This window comes from Mytilus californianus, unplaced genomic scaffold, assembly GCF_021869535.1.
Source record: "Mytilus californianus isolate M0D057914Y unplaced genomic scaffold, xbMytCali1.0.p SCAF_2, whole genome shotgun sequence".
Taxonomy (NCBI): domain Eukaryota; kingdom Metazoa; phylum Mollusca; class Bivalvia; order Mytilida; family Mytilidae; genus Mytilus; species Mytilus californianus.
Genome location: NW_026262668.1, coordinates 16,552,273 through 16,575,125, shown reverse-complemented (window position 1 = coordinate 16,575,125; position 22,853 = coordinate 16,552,273). Strand labels below are relative to the sequence as shown.

Genomic DNA, 22,853 nt, shown 5'->3' with positions numbered 1-22,853 from the left:
GAAAGCAAGACAATGCCCAAACAGAACAGCCACATATTTCTAAGGTCAACAAATGACCTGAATACATAAAATAAAACAGAACTCTCCAAAACCAAATCTGGGATGTCTTTTGAATATACATTCTGATGTTTTTCATTTCTTTTTTTCAGGTTGTTGAAGGAAAGCATAGGTGGGAATTCAAAAACTGCCATGTTAGCTACTATTAGTCCAACTAACTACCACAAAGAAGAAACACTTAGTACTCTCAGATATCCTTTTATTTACATGTGTACTATTCCAATGGTTTATGTCTGGTAACTGAAGAATTTTTTTAGGGGTTTTCTTGCTTGCACAAAATTATACATGCTTATATTTACAATTTACAATTTTTTTTAGGGGTTTTCTTGCTTGCACAAAATTATACATACTTGTTTTTACAATTTGATATGTGTTATAAAATTTAAATGAAGTTTTGATTTCTAATTTAATGAATAACTGCAGTCATGAAATATTTAAAATTTTTTTTTAATATATTGGAAGTGAATAAGTTCTAACAAAATGTTTAGAAATCTTAAAATGTACTTATTTACTTGTTTGTCTTAATTATGATCTTTATGTATATACAAAAGATAATGATTATAATCTGATCAATAAGCCAACCTGTCTTTGCTTTTACTATTAAATACTGTATGCTTGTCAACAAAGCTTCATATACAATTTGAAAGCCCTCTGTTTAACAAACAGAGATTCTGTTTTGCAATACAAGCATGTTACCCTGAGATCACCTAGGTCCAGGTGGTTTGAAATCAGGAAATATTGAATAGTATTTAAAGTAGTATGGTATTATTATAAAGGTTTATTCCTTAACTGTTTATACGTATGCTAAGATAGCTAGTAGTATCGTGAATACTGCTAGAGTGAATGAAGATCCTACTACAAAGCTAATCAAAGGTAAGCCTTGTATATTTGCTAAAAGAAAAAGTTGAGGATTTTATTCCCCAGCCACATAGTGTTACCCATGTGTTTCCTTCCTTCATTCCATCATTCTGTTACTCATGTTCTTCCTTCATTCCATCGTTTTGAAAATAATCAGTTGTACTGACTTTTTAAGTTTTGCCTGCAGATATTAATCTGATTTTTTTGTGCATTAGTGTTAAATGATGACTCACAGATTGAGTTTGAAATTTGTTTTGGGTTGACCAACTTGTAGTGATAAAGCTATAGGCCTTCGTGTCTTTGAGACAAAGTTTTTTAGTTGGAAAGTCAGTACTTCTTTATCCTATAGAATTACACTGATGGAAATAGGTCACTAGAATTTGACCTTAAGTTTGTCTTATTTAAATCTTAGTTGTAACTGTTTTTAAATAACACAAATTAATAGGATTACCTACTTGGTCAAGTAAGGAAACAAAAGAAAATGAATTTATTGTTGACTTTTAAATTTGACCGCAGAATTGTTTAATTATATTATATATACTAACATAGTAGAAGAGAAGTTTAACTGTTTAATTTTGAGTTTAATCAGTGTTGTCCTCTTCAAGTTCAGATGAGTTGAGGCTGTTACATTTATCACACAGTCATTATAACTAGTAGAAGTCAATGACAACACCTTTAAAATGTTTTTAAAGATGATTATGTAAATGATGAACATATAATTACAGAACTACGTGCAGAGATTGACAGATTAAAAATAAGTGACAGATGGAATAGAGATGAACAACAGTCAGCTACACAGACAGAAATTGATGAACTGAGAGAAAAATGTGTGGCTAAAGAGAAAGAGATTGAAGAAATGAAACAGTTAGTATTTACTGAATATGTTGTTTAATGTTGTTAATTTTCATGTTTATTTATTAACCAAGTTACATATGTTGAAGTGTCACAGTTAAAGATATAGCCAGACTTTGAACTTAGCATATTGTAGTACCATCAGAAAAATGGAAACATTTATAGTTTTTTATGTATCGATATCAATATAGATTAAGATTGCTTTTGTAATGTTATTTTAATTGGCAATTATTTAGTACCTAGTGGAGTCCAGTGTCTTAAGGCAGTTTCATCTGTATTATTAGAAATACAGATTTTACCTCTTGCATTCATGGATTGAGTATAAATGTTGTTTAAATCCTCCACATTTACAATAGTACAGTTTCAATATTTTATTCTGTTGATTTGTCACTTAAAGTTATTTAGAATTTATGTGCCCAATATAAAGGTCAATTCCAACACAGGTTTTCTTTTCCCATTAAATGTAATGTTAATTTTCCCTATGGTAACAATCAAACTGTTCTCTTGTCAACATTTATTTTCAATATAGTATTTTTGCAGATCATGGGAGTTAAAATTGCAACAGTCTGAAGAGAGAAAAGCTCAAGAAAATAAAAACCTAGAGGTAACCATTATATGTCCACATAATTTACAATTTATAAATATTTGGTTGATTTTGTTGATTTCCTTAGTTGTTCATAGATGTGTTGGTTGCAAAGTAATTATTTCGTCTCTTCGACAGTTGTTGACAGCTTGAAGCTAAATTGTTATTTACTATATTCTTATAAGGTCTTATCTGGAATTCCTAGATAAAGTTTCTTTTCCTACTGTGACTTACATAAAACTAATAGATCTTCTGTGCAATTTATCAAAATTACAGCTTTCACAATTTGATCTTTTCAACTACTCCTTATTTAAAAATCAATGCATATGAGTTTTAAAGTTATATTTTTAGAAAAAGATATATTAATCCTCATTTTTATGATTTCATTTCCACTGATAAAAACAAGTGAACATATTAATACAAAACCGCATCTTTGAAAAATGACAATTTTTACATTTTAAAGAACTAATTATTTGGTTGTAGAAATCAGGAATCACCTGTAAAGTAGACAACAAGATGCCAAACTTAGTGAACCTGAATGAAGACCCTCAGCTGTCTGAGATGTTGTTGTATGTGATCAAAGAAGGACAGACTAGAGTCGGCAGAATGTGTGACAACTCTAAACATGAAATACAACTAAATGGAGCATTGATAGCAGAAAACCATTGGTAAGACTTTTTAAAATTTGTATTGTTGTGTTATAAGTTCCAATCATCATTGTTACATCAGTTTTCACAAAAAACTTTGCTGGACAGGTGCTTGGCTTAAAGGCTTTGATGTGACCTGATGGGCATGCTGGAACATGTACAGCCAATGTTATGCCAACCATGCCTATAAGTGAATATCTCATGGGGAAAGAAATTGGGACTTCAAGTTGTGTGGTGGTGGACACTCAAACTGTTGATGGCTGAGATCCATGTAGTTGGGTGCAAACAAGTTGACCAACCTGAATATGGAGGAAAATGTTAATAATGCAGGAACTTTTAAAAATGAAACTGAGTTAAGAAGAATTACTGAAAATCAGATTCAATTTCAACACTCAAAAATGTGAAGCTGTTAACAGAGCACTTAGTCATGTTAGTGTTTCTTTACCAAAGAATGTGAAATTTTCCTGAAATTTTGAAGGGTGACGACCATCAGCAATTATTCACACGTTAAATAATGAGATAGCTGAATCCTGGAGACAGAAATCAGACTGTATTGGTTTTATAATCTCCAAAGGATCAAGGAATCACTTGGACCAGATTCAAAGGGAGTGTGAACTGAACAAAATATACCAAAATACTCCAGAAAGGAAAAAGAAAAATTTGCAACACACAGGACAGAAAATTAAAGATCATGTGAAAGAAAAGGAACAAATGTGGCAGGTCAAAAAAGCCTTTCAAAATACAGAAAACCCAGTTTGCTGTCACTTTGACAGCTCATTCCTTGTTAAGTGTACAATTTGTTCATTCGTTATATCCCTTATCTGCTTAAGTTCATATTTGATAATATGGTGATGAAAGGGACTACATAATGTAATTTGTTTTTGACATTTGTAGTATTATCAACAACTTAGAGAATGTGATCAGTATAACACCAATCGATGATGCTCCTACGTATGTCAATGGCAACCTTATATCAGAACCAGTCATCCTACAACATGTAAGTTCTCACTGATAACATGTGTACCAATTTGGCTTTTTCTCCAGGGAATATGGACATGTCTAATGTACAAATAAATTAAGGTTATACACTTTAAATGAAAATTTAGATGAAAAGCAATAATTTTGAAAACTATCTTAGCAAGAACACTCAGACTTGAGGGGAATTAATTTAATTTTTACAGATTGAATTTAAAGCAAAAGTTTTCTGTGAATTATGGACAAAAAAGAAAGAAAAAAACTCAACAAACATCAGAATATTATTTACCTGTATTTATACAACAATCCATCATTGTACATCATATTCTACAAATGTTTAACAATAGGACAAAAATCATACAAGTGTTTGTTTATTTTTGGTCAATTCTAACATCTGGAAATCTGATAAATATAATGCATTGTCAGTTAAAGCGTTCTCTTTCACCTCAGCAAGATTGATTTCAATACTTAAAAAAGTGTTAAAGTAGCTTTAGGTAGAATTACAATTAAATTGACTAATTCCAAGAATTGTTTTTGAAAAAGACTGGTATGAGTTTGTGTAAGAACTACTTTTCATGCTTCTTTAGTTATTTAGTTTGAAGTTTAAAAAAAAGACATAGTTGTTATATGTGTAAGAAATGAACTTAAACAGTATTTAAAAAAAATAACTATGATTTTGTTGCCTATTCTTTTCCAGGGTGACAGAGTTATTTTGGGCGGAGACCATTATTTCAGGTAAAAATTTTAACAACCATTCATCATATATGAGACAACATTTTTAATATTTTACATTGATGTAGTATTTCATCAGATACCTGTTTTAACCTAAATTTTGCTGTGTAAACTCACTACTTTTTAAGACTGCCACTATGAACATAGAATAGATATGTAATATACATAATATATGTAAATATGAAAGAACTGTGATTGTGGCTGTTAACAGTACTTAACATTAGGACATAATGTACCATTGTCTGGTGGCATGTTTTATAATCACACAAAAAATAAGGAATTGTTTTTTAATAAGAGTAGCAGCAGACAAATATTGAAATGTTTTTTTTTTAATTTCCTGACCTAGTGCATTTATTTAAACAGAATAAATTAATAACAGGCATATTTTCAATGTAAAACCAATAAAGTAGTCCATTTAATAATATGTTGAAATAGAACATTTCTGTAATATGAAGATTAACAGTTGTTCTCTTTTTAAACTCTGTGAGGTCTATTATTTTTTTTTTATAGAATTCAGCTATCTTTTGTTTTTTTTTGGTAATACATAACAAAGTTCACTCCTTACTACTCAAAAATTGAGAAGTGAAGTAATCTGATTCATCTTTTGAGTAAGTCTGGTTGTCTCCCTTGTTACATATAATCTTATAGCCTATGATGCCAAGTCAATGCCACTACTTACCATGAAAGGAGTCAGAAACAGATGCACACACTTGAAATGATTAAACATTACATGTTTATCCCTTCAGATTTAACCATCCTAAGCAAGTGAGGAATAAGAACCAAACATCTGGACAGGAGGTGAAAAAAGACTTTGAGTTTGCCAAACAGGAACTTCTCAATGTTCAGGAACAGAGGTTTGTTCATCACATTGTCTTCATATATACTGTTACTTACTTCTAAACAAGACCTTTGAATATCAAGAAAATATGTTAAATTCTGAATGTGCTGTGTGAACCAAATTTTTCTATAATAAATCTTATTGAGATGATTTTATTCCTTTATAATTTATGAAGCTAACAGAGAAAGCCAACCATGACTCACATTTGTAATGATGCTATCAATACATTTTTTGTGACCTGTTCTTCTGAAATCCCATTAGAAATTTCTCAACTGCATCATTTCCTAGTATCAGATTTTCTCTCTTTTTTTATTCTGCTTCTTAAAAATTCATGTGTTTGCCTAAAAATCAATACTGTAAGTTCAGAAATAATTGCTATATTTATATTAATGTGAAAAATGTGACAGTATCAGGTTCGCAGTAATAAAAAATCGCAGTTATAACCAGTACTGGTTTTCCTTCTCCAACTTCTTCCAATCGCATTAATTAAATCTTGCACTTTTACTAGTAATCAGTGATTTGCAAAAATAAATGCTTGCATTAATTTCCCTTGTACAATTATTGTTGGCAAGGAATATTTGCTAACATGAAGGTTAAGTAATCATCCTACTATCAGGAAATATTGGTCACTAATCTGATAAATACTTGTAGACTGCAGTCAGAGTTGGAGGAAGCAAGGAGACAAGCCCAGGAAGAAATGTTGGTCAAAGTGGAGGAAGTCAAGAAAGAGGCAATGAAAGAACAAAGAGCTGTTGAAAACAAACTAGCAGAATGTGAAAAATTATTGGTAAGGAAATGACAGAGTAATTTGTATGGAGAGAAATAAACAAAGTAAACAACATGAAAATTACAAAATTTCATTTTTCTTTCATTAAAATTAAATACTTATATGATATATGAAGTTCTACCATGATGTCAAGTTTCCAATTTTAATAGAGAAGGAGTTAAAAAATTTAATCGGGTAAAAATATTGAAGGATAATTCATATCTGCATTGCTTGCAATTTATTATTTCTTAAAAATGTGTAAACTATGATTATGAATTAGTTATCAAATAAAAAGCTTGCATAGAAACAAAAATTTAGAAGAAGAAAAGAAAATCTTATTGATGTGAAGAACTGAACTACATATGTAATCTTTTTATTTTGTAGAGAAATCAGTCAGAGGAAGTACAAATGGCTGAACAAGGGCGACTTGAAGCAGACGACACTATTCAAAAATTGAAGAAACAGAAAATGGTATTCATTTAATAAACTGCTTTGAAGATGAAATTAAAAGATTTCAGTGTCTACTATCTCAGATTACTTAAATTGACATTAACAATGATTTATAATAAAATATTTTAAAACATGTTTAATATTTAATATGTATTAGCTATTTTAAGTTATGATTTGTTTATTACTACAGTAAATATAGTAAAGCGTTTTCTTTATAAGCTCTTTTGAAAAAATATTTATACTAAAATAAAACAAAATGTGTGAAGTGAAAATAAGATAACCAAAATTTTCTGAAAATATGTGCATATTTATCTAAAAAAGGAAAGTTTATTACTGAAAGTTAAAATTTTGTTGATGTGATGGTCAAGGCATCTTTATTTGTGATTGGTTGGGAAACATACTAAAGTAATTGATTTGTTTTATAGTTACTGGAACAAGAATTAATGGTTGGACGTAAGAGACAACAGTTAGAGGCCAGGGCAGCAGAGAGGGTAGGTTGTTACGGTATATATAATCTGTACAAAACAACATGGTAGATGTTCTGATCCTCATTGTATGAATAGAAAATAAGGAGATGTGGTATGATTGCCAATGAGAAAACCATCCAACAGGGTTAAAAAAATGATTTAAGCAATTATAGGTCACCCTACTGCTGTCAACAATAAGCAAAACCCATACCGTCAGTTGTAAAAGACCATGACATGACAAAATTTGAAACAATTCAAACAAAAAAAACTGCCTGATTTATGTACAAATGGATAAACTAAGATGTTATACACTCATCCATTTCTACTATTTATTTGATTTAACTTTAATACTTCAAGCAGCTGGTTCACTTATACGTAGTATATTATCTACATTGCAGTTTCAGTATCTGAAAATGAAAGAAGGAAATATGTATAAGTACAAAAATAAAGTACTTAAATATGCAGATATAAGAAAAATATATTGTTCTTTTATCTGGATTCTAATATGTTGAAAACAATTATATATTTGTTGATTTTATCACAGGCTCAGCTAAGTCCACCTTCTTCTAAGGGCTCAAGATTGAAAGAGTTTTTAGAGACTGAGAAACAGAAAGTTACCCAGAGATTGGAACAACTTAAACAGAAACGATCAGACATATCATCACCTACCAGACGTAACGCCATGATGGAAAATCAGCTCGGTAAACGTGACTTGTATAAGATTGCCTTGTCACTGAGGGAAGCTAATAAGATTAGTCAGTTACTGAAGAAAAATATGGTAAGTATCTGTTCCCATGGTAGCTTGGTAAATGTGACTTGTATAAGATTGCCTTGTCACTGAGGGAAGCTAATAAGGTCAGTCAGTTACTCAAGAAAATATGGTAAGAGTCTGTTACCATGGTAGCTATGTAAGCAGAACTTTCTGTACACATGATTGCATAATCAGTCTGAGAAACCATACAAATCAAACTGATTAAAGCACAACATTGAAAGTTCTGCTGAAAATTCTTTTAGGTCAATCTGAACACCAGTGGCAATACAGTTAACAGAGAGAAACAATGCACACAAGTTTTTCATGCTAAAAAGTTATTTATTTCTTCATTAAGGTGGTACATAACACTACAGGGAGATAACTCTGTAAAAATCAGCTGAACGTTTTAATCACGTTCTATTGTTAAGGAAATATTAAGCTTCTCAATGATCAAAATCAGTGTTTGTCAAACTGCTATATATCCAATGAAATTTTTCCGACAAAGTATGTGGTTCAAGTTGTTTGAAATTTTTATATTTTTGTCAAAGGGTCAAAGATAATATTTTGTCCAAATTTTATGAAAATTGAACTAGCCAAATTAATTTTGGTCAAGGTGTTTGGTACCACCTTATTTTATTGTTTTTATATTATACCGAATTTTGAAAGGATATATTAAATATTTTTAAGGAAGATAATAAAAAATATAGGACTTTTTTTGTGCCTAATGATTACCAACGTAGGACATCAAAATTGTTTTGGCAGTATGCAACAACATCTGTTACTTGTTAATGGACAATTGTTTTATTTAAAAAATCTTTTACTTTTTTGCAGTGGAAAACTTTGCATTTTTCATGCTTCTTTTTAATATTATTGTAAACCATAGTTTACTTTGTAAAGATTTGTAAAGTTTTTCTGTTTATTGTAGACTTTCAGCAGAGAAGATTATTTAGAAGATGACAAGTTAGCAACAGCTATCAAAGTAACCAACACAGAATTAGGACTGTGTACATTCTGGGATGTTCCAAAGTTTGAAGACAGATTAGCTCAGATGAGAGATTTGTATCAGGTTGGTAACATTTGTGATAAGTCAAATGATTTATTCAACACAAGAAGTCCTGGGATTGTTATAAGTTTGGTCAAGAATTGTGTATGGCATAGAAAATTTTATTGTTTACTGGAAATAAGAGGATATTATATTGAAACACTTTGTTGAATTATGGCTGATATATGTAAATGTTATGATTACAGAATGATTGTGAAAGTTCAGCCGATGATGAAGTATTTAATGATCCAAGTGAGTCATGGCTACCAGAGGCACCAACTACACCAAGTACACCGAGATCTCCCCTTGGGTTAGTTTATATGTCAGATATATAATCACATGTTGAAAGAAGGAAAGCATCAAATCACTTGTTCATCAAACACATTGCACAACTAATTTCAGATGGAATTCAAAGGAAAAACACCAACAAAATTGCTTTAATTGTTGGCTCCTGGACTTTCAAAATTGCTTACTACACTTAATCATAGGATTATTGTTTCACATTAAATGAGATCTTGATTAAGCTGATATAGATGAGTTAACAGTACTTGTTCAGAATATGAAAAAACAAAGAAAATAAAATTTCTTCTTTTTCTCTTTCTTTTTCTCAAAAATACCTGATTTTTTTATAAAGCTCCTTCTTGAATCAAGAAGTTATAAATCCTTGGCTTTTAAATTTTTACGATTTTAGTATTTCTGATGAATGTAAATAAAAAAAAAGCTCTTTGGATGCACCAAATTTATTAAGTGTTATTAAGTGTTTAATATATATTTACAGGAACAGCTTTAACAAATCTCCCTTTAGACAGTTTTTATTATCAGGAAATAGTTCAGTTACAAGTCCTAGAAGTTATAAAGGTATGTTATAAGTCTTTTTTTTTTATGAATGTTTAAACTTGATATACAGCAGTGGAGGGGCATTAGGTTTTATAGTCTTTCTGTCTGTTACAGAATCAGGTTTAAGTTTGGATTTAAGGAAGTTTGTGATCACATCAACTTAGTACACATGTTCATTATGAAGTGAACTTATTTTTAATATATGCCCACTTAGGGTAATGACCTGGATTTCAGAGTTCACTGAATTTGATGAAATGCGATCGTGCAACAGAGCATCTTGTTTAGAGATGAAATGGTCATGGTAAACAAATTAATTGTCATGGCAATCAGTTTATGCAAACTAACACACTGACTAATGATATCATATATGTCTGATCAGATGAATGAACTAGGATTAACACACTGACTAATGATATCATATATGTCTGATCAGATGAATGAACCAGGGTTAACACATCGACTAATGCATGAGGTTCCCTTAGCTCATTTATTACAGGAGAACAATTACATGAAGGATTTTTGTGAATTAAAAACAAATAGAAGTAAAAAAATTGAAATACCATAGTTGTGCTTTGTAAATTGGTTGTTGATAAATTGCTATATTCACTGTTGATTCTATTCAAACATACAGAAGATAATTGTAACACTATTTATCATATGATTTCAGATGACAACTGCTCCTGTCCAAGTCATTTAACAGGAACAGCACTCGCTAAAATGTGTGAGAGTGTTACGTTGACATTTGTAGAGAACATCCAAGGTAAGAACTTTATTGTTTAAGAGGGTTCAGAGATGAAATATACGAAAACACAATGTTACAAAACGCCAGGTCAAATCAGTCAACTTTCAGATAAACTGAAATAAGAGATTTGTTTAAATGTTCCAATATATGATAGTGTTTTATATGAATGTATATAGAGATAATAAAAACCTTCCCACAGTTTTTGTTATCATCTTTGTTACAAATATCCATAAAAGGAGATGTGGGTTATACATATATGAGACAGCAACCCATTATCACAACATGCCCAAAATATTGGTAAAGGTTCAAGCAGTCTGATTTACAATGATTGCATAATTTTTAAAAACATTTTAATGAGTCTGTATTGTGAAAATTTATCCTTGCAATCTTTTGAGAATAGAATCAAATGAATTTCTGATAAGTATTCAAGTGCTTACCCTTTGTTAAATTGAAAACAAGTATTCTATTTGATGAATTTGTATATACATAATCTATAAAAATATATTCATTTCAGATGGTTATCTTGAAGAGAGTATGGCAGATAAAATAGTTAAGTGTTCCCAAGCGATAAAAAAAGCAGTAGTATATCTGATAGACTCAAATTCTTCACAAGATAAAGGTAATAATGTTTGATGAAAAATAATTCTGTGTGGTCCGCATATAAGTATGTTATTTATAAAATGCACATTTAAAACTTAACATTTTTCTGTCAGAGTTATCTTTCTTTGTTCCATGTGATGTACAACAAACAGTAAAATTTCTCCACTCATTATAGTCTTACTTTAAGATGTTCAATATGTGAGATTTTAGAAATATTATCAAAAGAATATGGGGAACATGTATACCTCCATGAGAAAACAATCCAAAGACAAAAAATAACTAAAAGATAACTAGAAACAGATAATTACTAAACTTACGCTTTATGGGTTTCCCAGTCATTCATGATGTAATATGAGTATGTCGTCACTTTTCATTAATTTATTATGCATTTCCAGAATCAGAAACAAATGACGAAGAAACTCAGTGCTGTTTACTGAAGCTTGCTACAAATATACAGACACTAAGTTCTCATTGTACAGTCTGGGCAAACATGTATGTTAAGGAACAGAGACACTCAAGGGTCATTCAGGATCTCACAACAAAGTTAAAGGAGCATGTCAAGGTTATGGGCAATCATGTGGTTAGGTTCTTCCAAGGATGGGGAAATGATATAGACAGTTTGATTTGTGACTCTGGATCAAAGATTGTGGATTGTGTTCTAACAGTGTGTAAATTAACTGGTGAAATGTCCTTGGCAACAGATATGAACATCATATCATTTGAGCAACTGAATTGTGAGGAAGCAGATAAAAATGAGGTTTGTTTTGTTGAATGTAATTTACTTGAGTGTAAGAGTGTAAATTTTTGATTTGGTAAAAAAAAGGAAACAAAAAAAGAAATGCCTTAATCAATGACTCTCTATCACTTGAATGTTGTTTTTCATCAGTGCTCACTGAGCTAGTAGATTCTTAATTAAGATAGATTGGCTATACTATAATTTATTTATTTACCATGTTAACTGTTTATTTAGAGACTAATCCATCCAAACCTTTAATTGAAGTTTATTAGCTCACCTGGCCCGAAGGGCCAAGTGAGCTTTTCTCATCACTTGGCGTCCGTCGTCCGTCGTCCGGCGTCGTCCGTCGTCGGCGTAAACTTTTTACATTTTGAACTTCTTCTAGAGAACCACTGAATGGAATGAAACCAAACATGGCATGAATGTTCCTTATGAGGTGCTGACCAAGTGTTGTTACTTTGTAGCGGATCCATCATCCAAGATGGCCGCCAGCGGGGGACTTAGTTTAACATAGGACCCTATGGGAAAAACATACAAATGTCTTCTTTTAGAGAACCACAGAATAGAATGAAACCAAACATGGCATGAATGTTTCTTATGAGGTGCTGACCGAGTGTTGTTACTTTGAAGCCGATCCATAATCCAAGATGGCCGCCAGCGGGGGACTTAGTTTAACATAGGACCCTATGGGAAATACATACAAATGTCTTCTTTTAGAGAACCACTGAATGGAATGAAACCAAACATGGCATGAATGTTCCTTATGAGGTGCTGACCGAGTGTTGTTACTTTGAAGCTGATCCATAATCCAAGATGGCCGCCAGCGGGGGACTTAGTTTAACATGGGACCCTATGGGAAATACATACAAATGTCTTCTTTTAGAGAACCACTGAATGGAATGAAACCAAACATGGCATGAATGTTCCTTATGAGGTGCTGACCAAGTGTTGTTACTATGAAGCTGATCCATAATCCAAGATGGCCACCAGCAGGGGACTTAGTTTAACATTGGACCCTATGGGAAATACATACAAATGTCTTCTTTTAGAGAACCACTGAATGGAATGAAACCAAACATGGCATGAATGTTTCTTATGAGGTGCTGACCGAGTGTTGTTACTTTGAAGCCGATCCATAATCCAAGATGGCCGCCAGCGGGGGACTTAGTTTAACATAGGACCCTATGGGAAATACATACAAATGTCTTCTTTTAGAGAACCACTGAATGGAATGAAACCAAACATGGCATGAATGTTCCTTATGAGGTGCTGACCAAGTGTTGTTACTATGAAGCTGATCCATAATCCAAGATGGCCGCCAGCAGGGGACTTAGTTTAACATTTGACCCTATGGGAAATACATACAAATGTCTTCTTTTAGAGAACCACTGAATGGAATGAAACCAAACATGACATGAATGTTTCTTATGAGGTGCTGACCGAGTGTTGTTACTTTGAAGCCGATCCATAATCCAAGATGGCCGCCAGCGGGGGACTTAGTTTAACATTGGACCCTATGGGAAATACATACAAATGTCTTCTTTTAGAGAACCACTGAATGGAATGAAACCAAACATGGCATGAATGTTCCTTATGAGGTGCTGACCGAGTGTTGTTACTTTGAAGCTGATCCATAATCCAAGATGGCCGCCAGCGGGGGACTTAGTTTAACATGGGACCCTATGGGAAATACATACAAATGTCTTCTTTTAGAGAACCACTGCATGGAATGAAACCAAACATGGCATGAATGTTCCTTATGAGGTGCTGACCAAGTGTTGTTACTATGAAGCTGATCCATAATCCAAGATGGCCGCCAGCAGGGGACTTAGTTTAACATTGGACCCTATGGGAAATACATACAAATGTCTTCTTTTAGAGAACCACTGAATGGAATGAAACCAAACATGGCATGAATGTTTCTTATGAGGTGCTGACCGAGTGTTGTTACTTTGAAGCCGATCCATAATCCAAGATGGCCGCCTGCAGGGGACTTAGTTTAACATGGGACCCTATGAGAAATACATACAAATGTCTTCTTTTAGAGAACCACTGAATGGAATGAAACCAAACATGGCATGAATGTTCCTTATGAGGTGCTGACCGAGTGTTGTTACATTGAAGCTGATCCATAATCCAAGATGGCCGCCAACAGGGGACTTAGTTTAACATTGGACCCTATGGGAAATACATACAAACGTCTTCTTTTAGAGAACCACTGAATGGAATGAAACCAAACATGGCAAGAATGTTCCTTATGAGGTGCTGACCAAGTGTTGTTACTTTGAAGCTGATCCATCATCCAAGATGGCAGCCAGCGGGGGACTTAGTGTAACATAGGACCCTATGAGAAATACATACAAATGTCTTCTTTTAGAGAACCACTGAATGCAATGAAACCAAACATGGCATGAATGTTCCTTATGAGGTGCTGACCAAGTGTTGTTACTATGAAGCCGATCCATAATCTAAGATGGCCGCCAGATGGGGACAATGTTTAACAAAGGACCCTATGGACAATACATACAAATGTCTTCTTTTAGAGAACCACATACTGAATGGATTGAAACCAAACATGGCATGAATGTTCCTTATGAGGTGCCGACTAAGTTTTGTTACTTTGAAGCTGATCCTTCATCCATGATGGCCGCCAATGGGGGGACTTCCTTAAACATAAGACCCTATGGGAAATACATACAAATGCACTGAATGGAATGAAACCAAAACATGGCATAAATGTTTCTTATGAGGTGCTGATTAAGTGTTGCTACTTTGTTGCTGATTTACTGTTCAAGATGGCCACCAGGATTTTTTTATTAAATTACAGGACCAATATTGAACCAAATTTGGCCTCACTCATTATTAGGGTATCTGTTATGATTTTAATCTATTTTTACATGATTTCCAAAACCAAAGTAGAATCAGGTGAGCGACACAGGCTCTTGAGAGCCTCTAGTTAATTTTAATGTAAATAAGACCTGTTGAAATACATTTTATCATTTTAGTTTAAATTTATAACTGAAAAATGGAATAGATTATGATTTCTACGACAAAAAAAAATAAAAGGTCTGCCTCGAAAAACGATTAATTGAAAATTATATATATCCTGTTTTATTGGCTATCTATTTGAAACTATATTACTAAAGTGCCAAAAAGAAATATTTGAAGAAAAAAATCTTAATCATCAGATTGAAAAGATGTTTTTGATGTTTTTTGTAACTTTATTTTATATATGTTTTTTTCATTCCATGTTATTTGTTAATTGCATAACTAACATTCTTTATAGTAAAAATTTAATTTCCCTACATTTCAGTTGAGTCCTGATGTTTGTCACGCTTTTTTGGCCGGTTGTGATTTGTTGGTTGACAAAAGTTTACAAGGTCCAATCAAAACATTAGAAGAATGGGAATGTAAAGCACAAAATCTAGCAGATCTATCCAATAATAATCTAGTAAGTTGTCACATGATCTATCCAATTATTATCTAGGAAGTTGTCACATGATCCAATAATAGGGTTGTTCGATGGAGGCTTCAATTTTTCGGGGTTATTCACCGGGGAATAATAGGATTGTTCGATGAGGCTTCAATTTGATGGGGTTATTCATCGCTCCTGCCAATTTTTGGAAAAACATCGAAATTAAACTATGACACGTGATTCCGTATTAGCCAATCAATTAATTACTATATAATGTAAGGTATAATAATCTAGTAAGTTGTCACATGATCTGTTCAATAACAATCTTCGTAAGTTGTTACATTACTGTGTTTCAACAAACCAGTTGCATGACCTTTCTTCTTGGTAAAACGGTTCAAAAATTTCTCCAAGCACTCAACCTTTTAGCAGTTTCAGAAAAAATCTTATTAAATATGATAAAAACAACGGCAGATTTGGTAGGCCAATTTGTGTTATTTGCATTTTTCAAGCGAATATAAGGCCTGTGAACTCATATCTATTTTTGATATTTCGAAAGTATTTATGGAAAGCAATTCTCTTGTTGAATTTTAACCTTCTTTATTGTTTGGTGTTTCCTCAATAAGGAAAAATAAATGCCCCCTATATAACCCATGCATATAAAATAACTGTGATTTCCTTAATTTCGGTGTATTTTTATGAAAAAAACCAGATCTGTGACCCCCAGTTTTTATATTGAAATTTGTAAAAACATTAAGGGCTGTTCCATTAAAACATACATTGTACCCAGGGAAGGCACTTTAAAAAATGGGGTAACACCCTATAGAGGCAAATTAAAATTTCACTTACATTTCCACTATGCAAAAACATAGATGACACCCACCCATAGTTGACATTTGAAAGTGCCTTCCCTTGGTCCCATGTATGTTTTTATGGAACAGCCCTAACCAAGAAGTCTTTTACAAAAGTTTGAGAAAAATCTATCGTCAAACATTTAGACACCCCAGCTACCATAATAGGATTGAAACTTGCATTTGCACTGAACCAATTTATATCTTGGTGGATGATGGGAGTCACCCATTCTGATTGGCTACTCAAAATATAACTAACAAATGTACTGTACAAATTACTTATGTGGAGAGTCTGAAAAGACATCTGTAAGGGGTTGGATATTTCAGAAAGTATCAAGTGGAATAATTTGATTAAGATATGTCAGTGTCGGGGCGAGAGAAATGCTTTCAAAGACCTCATAGAAAATTTTCAGAAACAGCCTGAATTTGAATCAATTGATTTCAAAAATTCTTCACACAAAGTTACCTTCTTCTTTCTGTAACATCCTCCTATGGTTAAGAGCACATCTATTTCTTGATTTTACAGTAGGCTTTTATTACAGGGATTAGATAGCTAAAATCACCTTGTAGTTTATACAATATAAAACGCACTTTCTTATGAAAAAAATTGGCTTATATTACACAGATGATATTAAAAGGTATTCACTTTGTAACCTTGCTGTACACTGAAATTTCTAATATTTCTAAAATGATAATGCTTCACTTTGTAGCGATAGTACAGTTTTGATTGAAGTACTAGTTGCACATAAAGCAGACAATTCATAGAGTCATTTAATGGACTTTTCTGTCATCATTGTGACTTGGATAGGGTATTGTAAAGGAGTAAGTTCACGAAGGGTTAAAATTGGCCCTAAGATTTTGATGTTTTTTAATCAGGCCAAAATACTACAAATTTCACATAGAAATAGTTGTGATATTACTATTAATACAAAGTAACTTCATTTTGGCACATCATATAAAAAATGACGAAGTATTGACTCCTGAAGTATGCATTATTTGTGTTGTAACGTCAGATTTGGTAAAATTTTCAAATATTCTTCACAGTTTTTAGCATAATTTTCTTTGGCCGCCACCCATGATCCAGAAATTTTGTGAGTCTAGGAATTCAATATCATCATTGGCAACTTTTGGGTACAGAACATTTTGGATTCTAGGTTGCGGCCAAGGGTTTCCTCAAGCTTTTAGGTCAGAAAAATACACAAAGTCATCTCATTTTGGCTATATATCCAAAATATGGTGATTTTGAAGCCAAGAATGTACTCTTTATCAAGTTATGAAGAGATTTAATTTAACAAGGAAGTAAGGCTTTTGGCCTAAAGTGAACCTTGTTCCTTTTGATTGTAGTTCTTAGTTTTATTGTCTCGCCTTGACGGAGTCAAAAAGCGAGACATATGTATGTTGTTTCTGACGGCGGCGTCAACAATGTATTAGTTTGTGATTAGGTCTTGTTCATGGTGAACCGCTAGTGCCTAGTGGTAGGTCAATGATATTTGGTATGCAGTTGTATTAGCATTGGCACATCTCATTACCATGGAGATTATTTGGCCCCGTCCCCTCAGTCAAGGTCTATTGACTTTGAAACTTTTCATAGTTTACATGTATTAGTTTGTGATTAGGTCAATTTATAGGGAACCACTAGTGGTAGGTCAATGATATTTGGTATGCAGTTGTATAAGCATTGGCATATCTCATTTTCATGGAGATTATTTGGCTCCGCCCCCTTAGTCATGGTCTGTAGACTTTGAAAATTTTGCTAAGTTAACATGTATTAGTTTGTGATTAGGTCAGTTCAAGGGGAACCATTAGTGGTAGGCCAATGTTAATTGGTGTTCAGTTGTATAAGCATTAGCACATCTCATTTCCATGGAGAATATTTGGCCCCGCCCCCTCAGTCATGGTCTATTTACTTTGAAACTTTGGCTTAGTTTACATGTATTAGTTTGTTTTTAGATCAGTTTAAGATGAACTGCTAATGTTAAGTCAATGATATTTGGTATGCAAATTTATTGGCATTTGCAAGTATCGTTTCCATGGAGATTATATAGCCCCACCCCTGATCATGGTTCATTGACTTGGAAACTTTTACATAGTTTACAAGTTAATGTTTGTTTTTATTTTTTTTTAAAGGGAATGACTTATAATAAATCAGAAGTATTTGGTATGCAGTTGTATTAGCATTGGCACATCTCATTCCATGGAGATTGTTTAGCCATGTACCTTCAGTCATGGTTCATCGACTTTGAATATTTGCATAACTTACATGTTAAAGTATTGCTATTTTAATTTCAACATTTGCATTATCAAAATTACAAAAAGGCGAGACATATCTCTGTGATAACAGTTTATTTCATCTGTATAGAGGTCTCTTTTACTTAGAACATGTATAGAAGCATCCTCCGTTTTCATGGTTTATGAGACAACATAATACTTTTGTCATTTTCATGTTTATTTAATTTGATGTTGTTTTTTTTCAGTCTCTGGGAGAAATTCCACAACATATAGAAGAACTAGTGTCATCGATGAAGATATTATTTTCAACATGTCAAGAATTACAGGTACACTATCATATCACACTTTTAATGTCTTATGAACAATGTAAGAATTATTTTCCTGTTTCTAGAAATTTATTATCAAGATACCAGACCTACAGATATTTAATATGCAAACATTAACAGATTTGTTTAGAATTTTCACTGATAGGCAAAGTGTATTCAGACTTTGGCAAAAACCACAAAATCAAATATCTACAAAAATACAATTTTTCATCAATCTCTGAAAATTGGTATCCATGAAAATAAATGTATTCACAGTTTATACATAATATTAATACCAGAATCAACATAGTAGAATCTTAAAAATTTATTTGTTTCTCTACAGGTTGACATGGACACAAGTGTGAGAGAGAGTTATGGTGGCATTCCATTACAATTTTATTCTGTTAGTTACAAGCGATCACAAGGACTCATACACCACATTAGCAACCTTTGGGAAAATGTACAGATTTTACTAAATAGTGCTGAACCGTTAATTAAAGGTTTGTTTCTTCTCTATCAGGAATTTTGGTTAAAAATATGTGTTTCTAATCAGTTTTCACTGTCACTATTATCTGAGTTCTCCCTAAAAATTTCATATACCATCTTGGTAAATAGGAAAGGAGTAGGCCCGGTAAGACCCCTTTTTGGCCCCAAAATATAGCATTTTTACCAATTTGTTAAAAAGTAAACTTTTAGCTATTAATTGGAAAGAAGAATTCTTCTGTTCCATAAATATAGACTGTTTTTGACAATACAATGCACATGCATCAGGTAATAACATCATAAATTCATGCATTATTACTGAAATCTTCACAATTTTAGCATTTGTGCTAATTTTAAGACGGTTTTTGTCCAAAATGGAAGTGGCCGCATTTGTGTTCAGTCTTAATATTTGATGATAATACATAACATATATAAAGGTTGAGACTGAACAGGAATGTGGCCACTTTCATTTTAGACAAAAACCATCTGAAAGTGACGTTTTATGGCATATTTGATAGATTTTTCATAATTAAGCTTGTATTTGAGCATCTTTAATGACCATATCAGTCCAAATCTTTTGCATAAACTAATTTAATCAACTGAGGTAGACACTTCAGTGTTTAAAAAATGTCAAAAATCTTTCATTAGATGTACTTCGAATAATAGGGCAAAACTAGCCCTTACCGGACCTCCTTTGGAAATACCATCTTGTTTCTAGAAATTATAGCATCACATACTTAACATTGTCTATAAGAAAATCATTTCAAACTCAGACTTAAGACTCTGGTTCAGTTAGTTTTGGATATATTCTTAAAACCATACATTTCTTAAATTTGATAATGGTTTACACAACTCTAGATGAAATTAAGATTGTATTGACCTGTTTGAAAGGAAATTTATGATTGTGCACATTTTTTGTTGTAAGAACATGTACAGCTATGTGAGCTATATTTTGATAATGTTGGATGTACAATTTGACTGATGCAATAGAAGTGATGTAAAATTGACATGTCATTTGTGTTGTATATATCATGTATATGTTATGTTTTAAAAATTTATATGACACATATTTCTTTGATTGAAAAATTGATAACAGGTATTGCTAATTGATGAGAACCAATCTGTGACCAGTACCCATTATTAACTGTGTTAACTGAAATGGGTGTAAAACCTGTAATAGGAAATGTAAAGAAAATTAATTATATTTTACATTGTACATTGATTAAGCATCTTATTTCACAAATATGAGAAGTTTTTAAATAAATTTGATTTTAGAGCATATTGGGCTCGATACTCTTTTGTTTATTTGATGTCAGTAAGCAATTAATACTATAAATAAGGTGTGTAACCAAAGTCAATACAGTGTGTTCATTCTTAAATTTCAGGCCAAACAATAGACTGTAGAAAACTATGCCGATATTCAGATCTTATACAGAGAGACATCAGTAAATTAGTTCTAGTATCAAGTAAAGACAATTTTAAGTTGGATTCTTCCAGTTCAGACAGCGACTCTTCAGTGTTATCAGAATTACAAATGCAAAAGCTTGAATATGCAGCTAGAGATGTTCACCTTTCTGCAGGATCTTTAATCCAGAAAGCAGAAAAACTTTTACGAAATGACAAGATATCTGGAACACCTCGTGGGAAACGCTTGTTGCCTCCATCTCCTGATAAAGCAGTAAATTCTCCATTAAGTAATAAATTTAAGCTGGACACATGTAGCTGGGGATAAAAAAAAAAAACACATCATGACATTTTAATAATTCAGTGCTGGGGAAGTCAGTGCTTGAGATCATGTTCAAGAAGTCCGAAAAAGATACAAATATGCCTTGGCTTCAAAGATGGAGAAAGTAGAACTTGGTGCTTTTGATTGGATAGTTATTCCTACAAACATTGCTTTATTTAGATATGTATGCTTGAATATATTGTATCAGCTGCCAATGTGTACAGAATTATATTTAAACTGCTAGTACATGTATAATAGTATCATTCAACTAAATGGCATGGGGGAAATAATCAATATTTTGTGGTTAACTTTTTCTAGCTTTGGTAACTGGGCTTAAAAATGCTTTTTCAAAGGTATTAGAAACTAACGTTTTCAAAATTTTGTTCAGAAACAGCTGTAATAGGTAAATGTGGTTCTTTTTACCAAAATTCTTAGGATTAAAATTGATTATAAGTTACACTGTACTGTTCATGTCATACCAGGACATTTTTCTCATTAAGAACTTTTGTGAAAACAGTTGCAGGTCATTTTTTAGGATTAAGATAAAAAAAATGAAATTTGGTGTATTGAAATTCTTTGTTACTTTTATACTGTCTCAATATATACATGATATAGTAACCCTTATAGAAAGTTCAGTCTTATTGAAATATAGATCCTGTGTCCTTGCTTTGCTGACAGGATCTGAAACTTTCTGTTTTAAAGACCATTCGATATCCTCTGGTTCATCTTTATGATACTCACCTTCAAAAACTTGTGGTCTGAAAAATCATTGGCTGATCTAATAAGTACCAAACCATGACAGAAAGTAGAATGGATTGTTGTCAGATCCTTGTAAGTAAAGCATGGATACAGGATCTGTATTTTTATGAGATTGCAGAAAGATATGAAAAAAGTCGAGTAGAACAGTATAAGTATTGCAATAATGAAAACTTGTATGGTCCCTGTATCTTTTGTGCAATATTTACAGCTTGTGTTCATTTACTGATTGTATATAATTGTAGATATAAAACTTTATTTATCTTGTAAAACAATCATGTGTCAAATGCTTCAGAAGTATATATATTTATATGGAAGTAAAAAATAGTCAGCAAAACAAATTGTCTTTTTATTCCAATAATTACTCTTTTATCCTGGATAATTAGTCAGGAAAAATATAATGGCACATATTTTTGTTTCCTCATGCAAGTAAAAAGAATGTTTAGAATCCTGATTTCCTACATAGTAATTTTCCCACTGTGTAAATGTAAAAAATTCACATACAGAATATCCCTACAGACATTGCTTAATTTAGATATGTACACCTGAATATATTGTATCAGCTGTTATTGATTGTTCTTCACACAGAATATTCAAATCCAAAGAAAAATTTGGTCATCCATCTACACTTTGAACTTCTTTTAAATTGAGTTTTACTGTACATATTGCTGTGTGTTTGTTTATTTCACATTGGCTAGAGGTATAGGGGAGGGTTGAGATCTCACAAAACATGTTTAACCCTGCCACATTTTTGTGCCTTTCCTATGTCAGGAATCTCTAGCCTTTGTTAGTCTTGTATGTTTTTTAAATTTTTGTTCATTTGTAATTTTGGAGTTAAGGGTGGTGCCCATTTCACTGAATTAGTATACATTATTGTTTAGAGGCCAGCTGAAGTCTGCCTCAGGCTGCGGGATTTTCTAGCTGTGTTGACCCATTGATGGACTTGGGGTGTTTTCTGCTCTTTGATCGGGTTGTTGTCTCTTTGACACATTCCTCGTTTTCTGCTCTTTGATCGGGTTGTTGTCTCTTTGACACATTCCTCGTTTCCATTCTCTATTCTATTATAAAGTATTCCTCAAATCTTGCATTTATGTTGATCTTCAAGAAAGTGAAAATATTTTCTGAAGTGAAATGACATTCAATGACCTAGTTTATTAT

General features: G+C 32.4%; 1 protein-coding gene across 1 annotated transcript in view; it reads left to right on the top strand.

Moving 5' to 3' along the window:
• Nucleotides 1-22,036, top strand: part of LOC127729351 (kinesin-like protein KIF14) — a 36,527-nt gene extending 14,491 nt beyond the window's left edge. Inside the window, exons 7-28 of the mRNA XM_052237125.1 lie at nucleotides 150-248; nucleotides 857-930; nucleotides 1,641-1,779; nucleotides 2,308-2,371; nucleotides 2,834-3,018; nucleotides 3,892-3,994; nucleotides 4,670-4,707; nucleotides 5,451-5,558; nucleotides 6,194-6,329; nucleotides 6,693-6,779; nucleotides 7,184-7,249; nucleotides 7,770-8,003; nucleotides 8,902-9,042; nucleotides 9,225-9,328; nucleotides 9,797-9,876; nucleotides 10,523-10,615; nucleotides 11,112-11,216; nucleotides 11,593-11,954; nucleotides 15,247-15,384; nucleotides 18,671-18,751; nucleotides 19,074-19,230; nucleotides 20,599-22,036. Of these exons, the coding sequence (XP_052093085.1) occupies nucleotides 150-248; nucleotides 857-930; nucleotides 1,641-1,779; nucleotides 2,308-2,371; nucleotides 2,834-3,018; nucleotides 3,892-3,994; nucleotides 4,670-4,707; nucleotides 5,451-5,558; nucleotides 6,194-6,329; nucleotides 6,693-6,779; nucleotides 7,184-7,249; nucleotides 7,770-8,003; nucleotides 8,902-9,042; nucleotides 9,225-9,328; nucleotides 9,797-9,876; nucleotides 10,523-10,615; nucleotides 11,112-11,216; nucleotides 11,593-11,954; nucleotides 15,247-15,384; nucleotides 18,671-18,751; nucleotides 19,074-19,230; nucleotides 20,599-20,945 (2,941 nt within the window). The 3' untranslated portion in view covers nucleotides 20,946-22,036. The remainder of the gene's footprint in view (nucleotides 1-149; nucleotides 249-856; nucleotides 931-1,640; nucleotides 1,780-2,307; nucleotides 2,372-2,833; nucleotides 3,019-3,891; nucleotides 3,995-4,669; nucleotides 4,708-5,450; nucleotides 5,559-6,193; nucleotides 6,330-6,692; nucleotides 6,780-7,183; nucleotides 7,250-7,769; nucleotides 8,004-8,901; nucleotides 9,043-9,224; nucleotides 9,329-9,796; nucleotides 9,877-10,522; nucleotides 10,616-11,111; nucleotides 11,217-11,592; nucleotides 11,955-15,246; nucleotides 15,385-18,670; nucleotides 18,752-19,073; nucleotides 19,231-20,598) is intronic.
• Nucleotides 22,037-22,853: the final 817 nt, after the last annotated feature.